The following is a 13,304-nucleotide window of genomic DNA, read 5'->3' as shown; positions in this document are numbered from 1 at the left end:
ATATATTTAAAAATAAGAGTCTGGTTTTCAGCAGCCACAGTTATCAAAAGATTGCTTCCAATCACTATATATTACATTCAGAAATACAATTCCTAACATATGCTAGTTATCAGCTGGTGGTTTGACACACTTTCAACAACACGGCTTTATTCAGAAGGAGTGGCTTCTGCTACACATACACCATCTGGGAACATCAGAGACCATCTCCAGAAACCATTTGGGAATAGCTTCACACAGTTTGGACTGTATAGTGGGGAACAAAACTATTTTTAAAAGGTTCAAAAAAGACAGGACTTCGAATGCTCTCAGTCTTGATTGCAGTTGCAGTGTATGGCTGACGAGGTGGCAGTGAAGATGTCGTCACTTGGAATGATGACATGCTGGTAGCAGAGAAGTTAGCAGCGCAAGACAATTAAAATGAAAGCAGTGATCAGGTTTACTGTGTAGTAGGCCTACTGCTCAACTGACAGAGACAAATGACAAGCCATTGATTTATTTTGTATCAATATTGCATAATATGATAATACGTTACCCTTCCCTTTTCTCTACATGGTCGAGTGAGAAGTGAGACTAATCTTGGTAGCGAGTTTTTACTTCCGTATGCCCTTCCTGACATCGATCGCATCTGAGGAATTAATGAGATGAAACTAATGACGTGATATGAGTAACTAAAACGGATTATGTGTACTTTATATGTAGGCCTAAATGTCGTTCACCATTTATTGACTTTTTAAATTTAGAAATGCTGCCTTCCAACAAAAATAGCCAGTATAACTCAAATATATTCATAGGTTTGTTAAGGAACAGTGTAGAATGTTTGCATATACAATGTATAGCTCTTTATAGCCTAGAAGTCATGTGTTCAGTGTGCATAATTGGAGGTTATTGCATATTGGACCCCACTTGACTTTTTTTGGCTGTAAAAATGGGGAAAATGCAAGTCTAATACGCGAGTAAATACGGTAAACACAAAGCCTAAGGATACCATTGTGATTCAGTTATACATGCTCACATCTGCTTATACAGATGATGACGTAGATCAGGTTTATGAGCAAATTGAGGAGGTGTTAATGACGGTAAAAGATGAAGACAATCTGATAATTCCAGGAGACATGAATGCAGTGGTAGGAGAAGACAAAGAAGGTTCAACTGTGGGAGACTGGTCTTGGTTCACGAAACAAGAGGTGACACAGTAGTCAATTTCTGCCGAAGCCATTCTCTGGTAATTACTAACACCCTGTTTCAACTACTTAAAAGAAGACTGTATAATTAGATCATGCCAGGAAATGGTGATAGGTATCAACCAGATTATAGTTTGGAAAGAGAATGCTATTGCAATCAAGTAAAATCAAGCAAGAGTTACCCAGGAGCTGATACAGATTCTGATCATAATCTGGTAGTAATGACATCCCAATTGCAACTTAAAAAATGGATAATGCAGAGGCATGCAGCAAAGTGGATCCTGAATGAAGTAAAAGTAAAGTAATATTGAAGCTATTGAGAAGTTTAAGGAAGAAACTAACAACAGAATTTACCCAATGAAGATATTAGGTCACATTGTTGGAGAAAAATGGAAAAACATTAGGAAAGAGAGAACAGCTGCAGCAGAATGGCGTTTTGGAAGAGAAGGAAAAGTGCCCTACAAACCTTGGGTGACAGAAGAGATTTTGAGGCTAATGACTGTATGACAAACAGCCAAAATTAAGGGAAATACAGAATAAAATCCACCGTGACAAAGAAGAATATATCGAAAAAATGTAAGGAAATAGACGAAAATATAGTAGAAGTCCGTTATAGCGCGAGTTCATTATGGCGGAGAATTTACTCGCTATAATGGATTGTCGTTATATCCGATTTTTGTAAAAGTCGGGAAAAACCCCAAACACATTAAATTCAGTATGAAATTGCAATCAATTTGTTCAAAATTTGAGTTTTCGCGGATAATATCCACACTGCGGCTTACCTGTTTGTTGTTTTTCGAAATCCGATACTACGTGAGTGTTTAATTTCATTCTGAAAAAAAAAAATACTGTATTTCTCCAAATCCAAGACGATGCCCACTTTTTCCTTCAAAAAAATTTAATCAGGCTTAAAAAGTGCTTTGTAAAATCATATTGTCTTTTCTTACACAGTACGCATTTTTAGACTGAAGACGCTGAACATTAGCTTTAGTTATGCCATACTTTTTGCGGCTGTACAATTATGCTGAATTATAGTGGGTTTAATAACCATTAACTTAAAATTGGCATCATAATATCAAAGAGAACTCGTTGAAAATTTGCCGACAATACACATTCCACGCGTCTCTAAAATACGACGATCCACCAGGAAAATACTCTTGCTTACTATAAAACTGTTACCGGTACTTTCACTCAGCGTCAGATATAACTGGCTGCCGCTACACGCATGTCTTGCTTGCCAGATTTGCCAACTTCAGCGCCTAGCGATGTATAGGTCTTAATCGCGGACTTTGAAAGTCAACGAACGAGTTTATTGCGCCGCGGTATGGCAATTCCGCCCATGCATTTTTGTGCACATACCTCAAAATTTCACCTTCAACTTTAAAGCGTCCTTGTCGCGGGCCACTGAATGCATTTTTTTTTTTTTGCAATACGCATTTTTAAGCTATCTTTGTCTTCACGGTAACGCCGAATATGGGCTTTAATTAGGCCTATGCCGTATTTTCTTGCGGCTGCACAATTATTATACATTTCCGAGTGTTTAATAGCCATTAACTTAAAATTGGCATCACAACATTGACGAGAACCCTTTGAAAATTTTCCGGCAATACCTGTTCCACGTATCTTTACAATACGACGATCCATCACGAAAATATTCCTGCTGTCTATAAAACTTAATTTTACTAAGCGTCAGGTACAGCAGACACGTTATAACTCTGCTGCTGATAACCGTGGCCTTTCTAACAATTCGACGGCTCGCATGTTTTGATGCCATACTGCAGATTTGAGAAAAGTTTTTGTAGAGGATAATATAATGTCATTCTCTCTTCACTATTTTCCGAGATCCAGTGACGTTACACATAGGCACTGAACGACCGGTCGCCATGGCTAGCGATGTAGGCCTATGATAAAGAGGCGGTCGTTTATTGTCAACGCGCGGGGGTGAAAGGAAACAGCGTGGTTTGGTTACTGCGGTAGTTGCCAGTTTTGTTCATTACTATCAGGCCGCAAATGCAAAACGAGCCTTGATTTTTCACGAGATTCTGAGGAAAAAACGTTGTCTTGGATTCGAAGAAATACGGTATCACTCCAGAGGCTTCTGTGGCAAACATTTCAGTTCTTTTTTCAAACGGCACCACCTAACCTAACCGTATATGTATCATGGAAACCTATTTGAAACGCATGTAGAGAAATGATAACCTTCTCGCTAAAAGTTGACATAGAAATAGCTTTTCGAAATTTAACTAGACGCGAGAAAATATAAACTAGGCCTATCCACTGAAATCAGTGATAGTACCCTGCCATATCTTGAGGTGTATCACTTTCTTACTTAATTTCAGTATACGGTATACCATTAAAATTAAGAGATCGTTTACTTCAGCCTTTATTTTTAATGAGTTAACAACTCCTATCGGCCACGATATTTACGCATTTATTACGAAAACGTTTTATCGTCTTTCATTTCGAATTTTCTTTTGAGAACAGCAGTCGACGGGTATTATTAATCGACTCCAATATCGCCTTTGAATGTTGACGAGAGAGCTTGCAAATGCACATAGCGCGAAAACTATACTGTACCGAAGATGATTGATCGCATTTTGTGGCAAACTGGGCCGAAGATGATTGATCGCATTTTGTGGCAAACATTTCAGTTTTGTTATTCAAATAGCATCACATATCCTAACTAATCTGTACTATATGTATGATGAAAACATACTTCAAGCGGAAGTAGAGAAATTTACATGATATAGCCTTTCCGTAATTTAACAGACGCGAGGAAATATAAACGAACCTTGTAATCAATGACCCACTCTGCCATATCTTGAGGTGCAGGCCTATCTCATTCTTACTTAATTGCGGTATTTAGCATTAAAATTAAGCGATCGCGTATTCAGCGTTTATATTTAACGAGTTAAAAACGGCTATTGGACAAGTTATTTACGCATTTATTACGAAAACATGTTCTCTCTTTCATTTTCTATGCGGAAGAGCAATCGACGGGTATTACTAATCGACTCCGACATTGCCTTTGATCTCGACGAGAGAGCTCGCTGGTGGGCATAGCAAGAAAACGATACGGTACCGAAGATGATAGATCGCTTGCAATATAATGACTGGGTGCATAAATATCGCCAACAAAAAAAATCGAGCGCGCTTAATCGCTCGTAATAACGGATGCTTCAGTGATAGAGTTCTCGCTGTAACCAAAGGATAATACACAGTTTAATATAGGAATTTAGAAGGGACGGACAAAAGTTATCGTTATAACGGGGTTCTCGTTATATGCCGTACTCGCTATAACGGACTTCTCCTGTATGAACAGAGGTAATATTGAAGAAAGCATTTTCAGAAGTAACAGTTTGGCAAGAAGATAAAACCTCTGAATATACTGGGTAATAAGAAGCAGAACTGGGGATGTAATAATCGACAAGAATGAAACAACTGAAAGATTGAAATATCGAGAATATGAAGGCCATTTAAATTAGACCTTACTGGAAGAAGAAAATGCTATAGTACAAGATGAAATCGGACCACCAATACTCCAGGAAGAATTTTATAAAGCTTCGAGAGAACTAAAACAAAGAAAAGCACCAGGGCCAGATGTAATTCCAGGAGAAATTTTCAAGCTCTTGGGGAACTCTGTTTGACCTCATAAATCATTTACATTACTGGAGAAATACCAAAAGATTTTGCACAAACCATCATGATTCCGATTCCAAAAAAGAAGGGTGCTCAAAGGTGTGAGGACTACAGGACAATAAGCCTAATAACCCATGCATCCAAAATTTTGACTAGAATTCTGTACCACCGCATGGAGAAGAAAGTAGATGAGAATCTTTCTGAAGATCAGTTTGGTTTCAGACGAAACAGAGGAGCGAGAGAGGCAATTCTAAGTCTCAGACTCATCATCATCATCATCATCATTTCCCTTTATCCAGCTGTAGCCGGGTAGGGGCAAATATGGTTCCTCTCCACTTTCTTCGGTCTTTCCACCACTCCTCCTCCAACACTGTGTCCCAGTCCAGGTTTCTTTCTATAATGCTACGTTGGATGGTATCCTTCCATCTCAATCGAGGTCGTCCACGGCCTCTCCTTCCTTGGATTTGCATTTCCATCACCTTTTTTGGCATTCTTTCGTCGCTCATTCGCTTTATGTGCCCAAACCATCTTAGTCGGCTCTTCTCTATTCTATCATTCATTTTTTCCACTCCAATTTCTTCCCGGATTTTCTCATTCCTTATTTTGTCTCGTCTACTCTTCTGTATCATACTCCTCAAGAATTTCATTTCGGCTGCCTGTATTCGACTCTCATCCTTCTTTGTCATTGTCCAAGTTTCTGCTCCGTAAGTTGTTATGGGTACGTAATACATCTTGTACATAGTATCCTTTGCTTCCATTGGCACATCTTTGTCCCATAACATATTTCTTACACTATGATAGAAACAACTTCCAGCTTGAATCCTTTTACTAATCTCAGCATCCAGTCGAGCATTCTCCATTAATTCACTCCCCAGGTATTTAAACGTTTCCACTACTTCCAGGGGCTTGTCTGCAAGTCTAATCTGACCTTTCCCTTCTTTCTCCCCTCTCGTCATAACAAGAGTTTTACTCTTTTCTACACTTATTTTCAATCCACATTCTTCAATCTTCCCATTCACCACATTCAACTGTTCTTGAACCTTCCTGTCGTCTTCTCCCCAAATCACAATATCATCTGCAAATAACATCGTGTTCATTTCTCTTCCTCCATATGCTGCTTTTGCTGTTCTCATGATGTCATCCATTACTATTGTAAACAGGATTGGTGATAGAACACTTCCCTGTCTCAGCCCACTAGTTATTTTGAACCAACTTGTCCTGCCAACTTGTGTTTGCACGCAACTACAACATTCCTTATACAATGCCATGATCATTTTTATTAATCCCTGTCCAATTCCTTTTTGCACCAGACTGTCCCAAACTTTCGTCCTAGGGACACTGTCATATGCCTTTTCAATATCAATGAATGTCATCACCATATCCTTCCCGTACTCCCAATGCTTTTCCATTAGTTGTCTCATAATGAAAATGGGCTCTATTGTTGATCTTCCACTTCTGAAACCAAACTGATTTTCCTGTATCTGCTTCTCAAGCCTCAACCTTATTCTACTTTCCAGTATTCTTTCCATTATCTTAGCAACATGGGATATTAGAGTAATTCCCCTGTAGTTCTTCAAAACTTTCTTATCACCTTTCTTGAAAATTGGGATGATTATTCCTTTTTGCCAATCCTCAGGGACCTCCTTATTCTCCCAGACATTCCTGAGAACCCGATATGTCCACTGCAGGCCTACAGCTCCAGCTGCCTTTATCGTCTCAGACTAATAATAGTAAAATCTCTGAAAATGGACAAGAAAGTTGCAATAGCATTTATTGACATAGAAAAGGCTTTTGATAACATAAATTGGAATAGCCTGTTCAGAATCCTTAAAAATTGTAAAGTAGATTATAGAGATCAAAGAGTCATCTTCCAATTGTACAAGAACCAAAATGCACTAATAGGGCAGAGAGAAAAGAAAGCTAAAATCACTAAAGGAGTAAGGCAAGGGTGCAGTCTTTCACCTCTACTTTTTAATATACACATTGATGAAGTATTGAGAGTTTACATCTGAGTTCACACATGGGATTAAAATCAGTAGTAAAACATATAAAACTAGACGTGCCAGCCTTTGAAGTGAGTTATCAGTAATCCCATTTTTAACTCACACACCCCCCTGTCAAAACGTTTACGAGTCAAATCCAAAGCACCCCGTTTGCCCTTTCCTACAGCAATCTATTCTAAAGTATATCATATTACACAATAAAATTTGCTCATTACCTGTTAGTTCTATGATAAAAAATTCTTCGTAGCTTGTTTCACACCCAGCAGCTGCTTTTCAATGAAGGTTTTCTTGAAGCATACTTCCTCCTGAGATGACATTTTCGTCTTCAGTACCATAAGCAATTCCAGTGTGGATGTACTTAATGTCGGCCTGAATTCTGTCTAATTTTCCCTAACAACACTGAAAACTCTTTCTGTCGAAGAGTTACTATGAGGTACACTTAGTACTGTAAATACAACTTTACTTAAGGTTTTACACTTCCATTTTTAAGCTCTGCAATGTTGCCCCAATTCACACCAGTGTTAGGTCCATATAATTCAGGGAAAGTATCACACTGGTAAACTGCAAATTCCTCTTCAAATTTCTCATGTTCACTTTCCTTGACCAAAGTTGGGGATCTTCGAACAAAATATCCAAGAGATGAATAGGCAACCTTCATTCTGAGAGAGATGTCTACAACTTTGGCATGATGAAGAAATTCATCATCAAGGGGAAATTTCCTGATAATGTAACTGCAAGTTGCCATATACAACTCTCTTACAGAATTATAAACTATCATCACAGTCATTATCTCTCAAGTACAGTAGAACCTCAATAATTCGAAATCGGTTAATTCAAAATCCCGCCTAATTCGAAGAAGCTCTCGTTCCCGGAAACATGAGATACAGTTTTGCATGTTATTTCAATTGTTTAATTCGAAATACGGATAATTTGTAATTCGAAGTACAATGTCGGCCCCATTACCGAAATTCAGACTTTTAATTCGAAACTGCCTTTACATTTTAAATCAATAGTACGTTACAGAGTAATTTCAACTCGAAATTTATCCGCTGCGCGTCATAATAGAACGCGCGTTCCGGAATGTGGAGGGGTAGCTTTCCGCATTTACACTCACTTCGGTGGGTCTACAGTGCGCTTCATGATTGCTAAGTTGAATGAAATCGGAATTCTTTTGTATTCAACCTTTTAAGGAACGCCGTAATATCACGCAAAAGGCAGTGTGCGGGAAAACAGAATCCGCGAACACTGGCGATACCAACAGTTCACGAAAAAACGTGCCTCATATAATAAATTCGTACGCACCGAACAATATTTTCATTGCCGATGAAACTGCATTGCTTTATTTTAATGCGAGCCCAAACGGTTTTATGGTTTTAAAGGAGAAATTGCCAGCCGGGAAATCGTACAAGGGTGAGGGATGGGGGTCATAGTAGTGCACATGGATGCGAGATACTGTATCGCCTCGCCATAGGAGAATTCGATAAGCTACAATGTTTTAAGGGCGTCGGGCACTTTCCATGCCAGTACAAAGCATCTAAAAATGCAAACAGTATAGAAATCCAATAAATATGCATTTGCACACGGGAACCGGCATAATTTATCCTCGTCTTTGAATTGTGCGATTTTTTTCTTTCGTTGCGTGAGGTTATGTTTGTCAGTGATTTATCCAAATGCATTATTTGAACATTGTAAATGCACCTTGTTGGATACATTTCGGAAATCGTTTTTTCCATGGCATTTGAAAGGTTTAAACTGTGAATCGAGGTGATTGCATGTATTAATGGGTCTTAGAATACTTTGTGACGCTGCAAGTGTTTACATTTCTGAAGTGCGAGAATAAGTGCCATGGCGGGAAATCGTCCGGGGATAGTCATAGGAAAGTTCGATTTTAAGAGCATCGGTTACTTTCTGTGTAAATACAAGGCATCTAAAATGCATACTGTATAGTAATCCAATTAATAAAGCACTTGCACATGGGAGCCAGCATAAATTTCTCCTCGTCTTTGAATCGTTTTTTTTCTCTTTCTTTCGATGCGTAAGGTTATGTTTACCAGTGAGATATCCGAGTGCATTATTTGAATACTGTAATTGCACCTTCTTGGATACATTTAGGAAATAGTTCTTTTTTCATGGCATTTGAAAGGTATAAACTGTGAATCAAGGTTAACTGCATGCTATAACGGGCTTTAGAATATTTTGTAACGCGGCAAGGGTTGGTACTTCTGAATTGCGAATTGGCGGTTAATTCGAAATCACGTAATTCGAAGTCCGATTTTTGAGTCCCAACGACTTTGAATTAACGAGGTTTTACTGTATGCCCTAGCTTTTGCTCCAATTACCAAATCCTCACTGGCTTTCTGGTATTTCCTCCTCTTGAATTCAACACTCAAAAGGGAGGCAGATTCTGAGTGAATAGAACATGGCTGAACAAATCTGACCAATTGGTCGGTTAAAAGACCAGGAAATTTCCTCCTAAGAAGATGTATGACTGGAGCATCTTGTTGCAGAAATATATTCCCTGAGTTAAAAACAGGAAGTGTACTCTGAAGAAAGTAGCAAAACCGTTTTTTGTGTGGGTCTGGTATGAAAGATTTCACAGTTTCAAACTGCTCGGTGCTCTCATTTTTATGGTGGGTCTCACTACAAAACATGAGTGTCAAAGCTTCCTGCTGTTCAAGAACTCTGTCTATAGACTGAAGAAGTGAGAGCCAACGGGTACTTACATACAGTATTTCAAAATTTTGTGAACCTCTGTGCCACAAACAGCCTGATAAACTTTCAACGTGTTTTGCCCTTTAGAACACTTATCAAGATAGTAATACAACTGAACCAAAAAGTTCTCTACATTGACTGGTAATTGGGCTGCTGCTTTTTGTGCATAGATGTGTATGAGATCACATGAACAACCCAGGACATAAACAGAAGAATGCCTGTCCTTCACAAATTTGGCAACACCTTTATTTGCCCCTACCATTGTGTATGCATTGTCAGATGAAAAAGAAATGCAATTTTCCCATGGAATGGCTAAAGAAGGCAATTCACTATTAATAACGGAGAAAATTTCCTCACCTGTATTGTCGGTACTCTCTAACAATGACAATAGAAGAGTTGATGTTTGGCCTCTCTGAGCATTAAAGAAAGAGACAACTATAGGATAAAGTTTAACTGCATTTGAATCCGTATTTGCAAAAATTCACTTATTTCCTTTTTTGCCTCAGATGCTGTGTATTGAACTAAAGCGGAGGTTTTAGTTCTTGCACAACCATATTTCTAAGATATTTTAGAGTCGGGGAACATTGATCCAAACAAATTTCCAGCGTGGTCTGAAACTGATAACGGAATATTATGCTCCAAAAGAAATGATGTGAACAGCAATTCAGCATTTGTTACCGCAGTTTCATGACTTTTTACGAAGAACGATGAAACAGACTGGTTTCGTAATTTTGATTCAACTTATGTGTGATGATTCTTGGATTCTATGTGTCTTCTGCAATCATCTCGTGCACCGTGAGGCACAGAGAAATCACACGAACACACACTGCAGAGCAAGTAGGCATGGCCATTCCTTTGTGTAACCGTCTCGATATTTCTGTAACACTGCTGTCTTCTTAGAAGAAGATGCAATTTGACAATTGCTCCACTTCATTTTACAAAACCAATAACTTCCTTTCGAATCAACAACTAGGATAATTAGAATTGAAACGTGTTAAATATACCACTCATTCTATGCACACAAAAGACAGAGGGCCGAATGCGCGCACTGGAGAACAGCAGACCAAGGAGTAGAGCCTACCTCATGGCCGACTTGATGCGTCATATGCGCGTCATTCTAGCTAAGAGCGCATCGTATAACTATGTAGCTGGCCATGATTTCACAACGCTCGCGGGAAACAAAAGGAAGTGACGACCAAATAACTGCCAAATATGTTTAGTTGCCATCTTACAAACATTGAAACGAGGAGGGTTGACCAGTGTGACAATGTTGCTTTTCCGTAATAATTTCCCCTTCGACCGTAATGCCGTAATTGCAAAGTGAAATCCGTAATCATTACGGACAATCCGTAATAGTTGGCACCTCTGTAAAACAATACGCTTTGTTGGCGACATTGCTCTGATTGCAGAAAATGAACAAGATCTAGAGATCTCTTTAAAGAAATTGAATGACCTCTTAAGAAGCATCAGGAACTTGAAAATAAACAAATCAAAAGCAAAAATAATGTTGTGCACATGTGATGGAAATTAGACTGCAAATGTTTGCTTGGATGGAGAAAGACTTTCCCAAGTGAAACAGTCAAATACTTAGGAAGTCTCATCTCGTCAGATGGAAGATATAAAAATGATGTCTGCTCTTGTATTGCTCAGGCCAAAGAAGCCTTCAATAAGAAGAGACGTCTACTAACTTTCAGTGAGGACCATTTTACTAAAAGCTTTGTTTGGAGCATTGCAACCTACGCCTCAGAAACCTAGACTGTGTTGAAGACAGACATGGCAGGAATAAGGGCTTTTGAAATGTGATGTTGGCATCAAATCCTATGAATACCATGGACAAGTAAGGTAACAAATGATGAAGTTTTGAATATAGTCAAAGAGAAACGCTCATTGTTACAAACTATTGAAAATCGGCGGAACAGCTGGGTTTGTCATCTATTGCATCCTTTATCCTGGGAAAAGTGGAAGGGAGACTGAAAAGACGTCTATCAAAAACCTAATTTCTCAATGACATAAAAAGAAGGTGCCCCTACCAGAGAAAAAGATCATGCTGCCCACCAACCTTCGGGTTGAGGAGACAAAGAAGAAGTAGTTTCAAATAGCACTGTTCAGGGTCTAGCAGTTAGTAGAGTTACATCTTTAATTAGGTCTTTAATTGGCAGTAGTGGTAGTGATTGCTGTTTTCAGGGACCATTCAATGGGATTATTGATCTCTAGAGTTAATGTAACATTCAGACTGGTACAATACTTGTATGAAATATGTATGTTCTTTGACATAATATGTCTTTGTACCTCTGAGTCTTGTCATCTGGAAGAGAAATTTAAATTTGGTAAGTAAAATTCTAATTTCTATATAGTATACCTAAGTATGTAATAGGAGAATTGCTATCTCTGTTTAGATCTCCCGAATGTTAGCAGCTAAGGCAGCTCTGGCTACAAGAGTTGATGCCCTAGGTGAGGATGGAAACATTGAGATGGGTGCTGAACACAGGTTAAAGGTGGAGAAGAGATTGCAAGAGCTGGAGGAAGGTAACTTGAGGCGCATCAGTGGCACTGGAAAGGCCAAGGCCAAGTTCGAGAAATACCACAGTAAAAGGTATTGTAGTTTCTTTCTTATTGCTAGGAAGTACTTTATAATTTCAGGAGGAAAGAAGCTAATTGATTGATGTATTCCAGTGAAGTGAGGCAATACCCTGCTGCTGATGACTCCACTCTCCCGTCCACCTCTAAAAGGAAGTTTGATGAAACAGAACTTTCTTCGGAAAAGAAGCCACTTATTGAAGAGCTCCAAGGTGAGTAGCTTCTCTCTTGAACACAGATGTGCAGTTGAATGTACCTAATGGGTTGCTTGTTCACATCTTTTAGGTTCAGAATACATTCTCTTAGGTATTACAGATCCTGGTTGAAAGTGAGTGATGGCTGGAATTATATCTTTTCACATATCCTTTTATTCATGTCCAACAGCATTAATTCACATCACTTGGCAACACACAAGCACAGGTGATCCAGAGTGGCTTAACTTGCAATTTGGTAAGAGTCCCAAGGCCCTTCCCTAAAATAACAATAGAGTTTTTAACGTGTTGAGGCACGTGCTGCCACATGACGTCATACTCGATTTGAAATAGTGTTTACTGTGCTGCCATAAGGACGTCACAGCAGCTTTCCGGGTGATCACTTTTGGAAGGTTAGGTGTGCCACCTACGAGCAGGATACTTGTACCACGAGGAGAGCATAACACCCATCGCACATTATGACAGTATTTCAGCTCTTAACACACTATTTCTCAGACATGTTTAACTATTGTCTTTGATGTGCTCGCTAAATAGTTATCATTCTTTATGCTTTTTCAGTTCAGTATTTAGTTATTTTGAGGCATGGTCGTTGTGATATCTGATTTAATGGTTTTATATCCTCTTGGAACATGGAGGGTGACTCTAAACATGCATCAAGCGAGTATAACTTCCAACCAAACTGTTCTGTTTCCAATAAACGTAGTAAGATCCTTAGAATGATATGTCAGTCATCAGTGGTCTGCATTTAGGACTATCACCCCAGTGGCAGATTCCCTATTAATTGTTTGCCTAGCCTTTTCTTAGATGTTTTCAAAGGAAATTTATTGAACATTTCCCCGTGATAAATTATTCCATTCCCTCACGCCTTGTCCTATAAATGAATATTTTCCCCAATTTGTCTTCTTGAATTCCAACTTTATCTTCATATGCTTTTAAAAGCTTCACTCAAGCTTACTCGTCTACTAATATCAGTCCACGCC

At 38.8% G+C, this 13,304-nt stretch overlaps 1 protein-coding gene across 1 annotated transcript in view; it reads left to right on the top strand.

Moving 5' to 3' along the window:
- Window positions 1-13,304, top strand: part of nop5 (nop5 ribonucleoprotein) — a 109,338-nt gene that overhangs the window by 61,816 nt on the left and 34,218 nt on the right. Inside the window, exons 8-9 of the mRNA XM_067147935.2 lie at window positions 11,932-12,128; window positions 12,209-12,324. Of these exons, the coding sequence (XP_067004036.2) occupies window positions 11,932-12,128; window positions 12,209-12,324 (313 nt within the window). The remainder of the gene's footprint in view (window positions 1-11,931; window positions 12,129-12,208; window positions 12,325-13,304) is intronic.

The sequence above is a fragment of the Anabrus simplex genome, chromosome 5 (genome assembly GCF_040414725.1).
Source record: "Anabrus simplex isolate iqAnaSimp1 chromosome 5, ASM4041472v1, whole genome shotgun sequence".
In the NCBI taxonomy this organism is placed as follows: Eukaryota; Metazoa; Arthropoda; class Insecta; order Orthoptera; family Tettigoniidae; genus Anabrus; species Anabrus simplex.
Note: the sequence above shows the minus strand (reverse complement) of the source record. Positions and strands in the feature narration are given on the sequence as shown.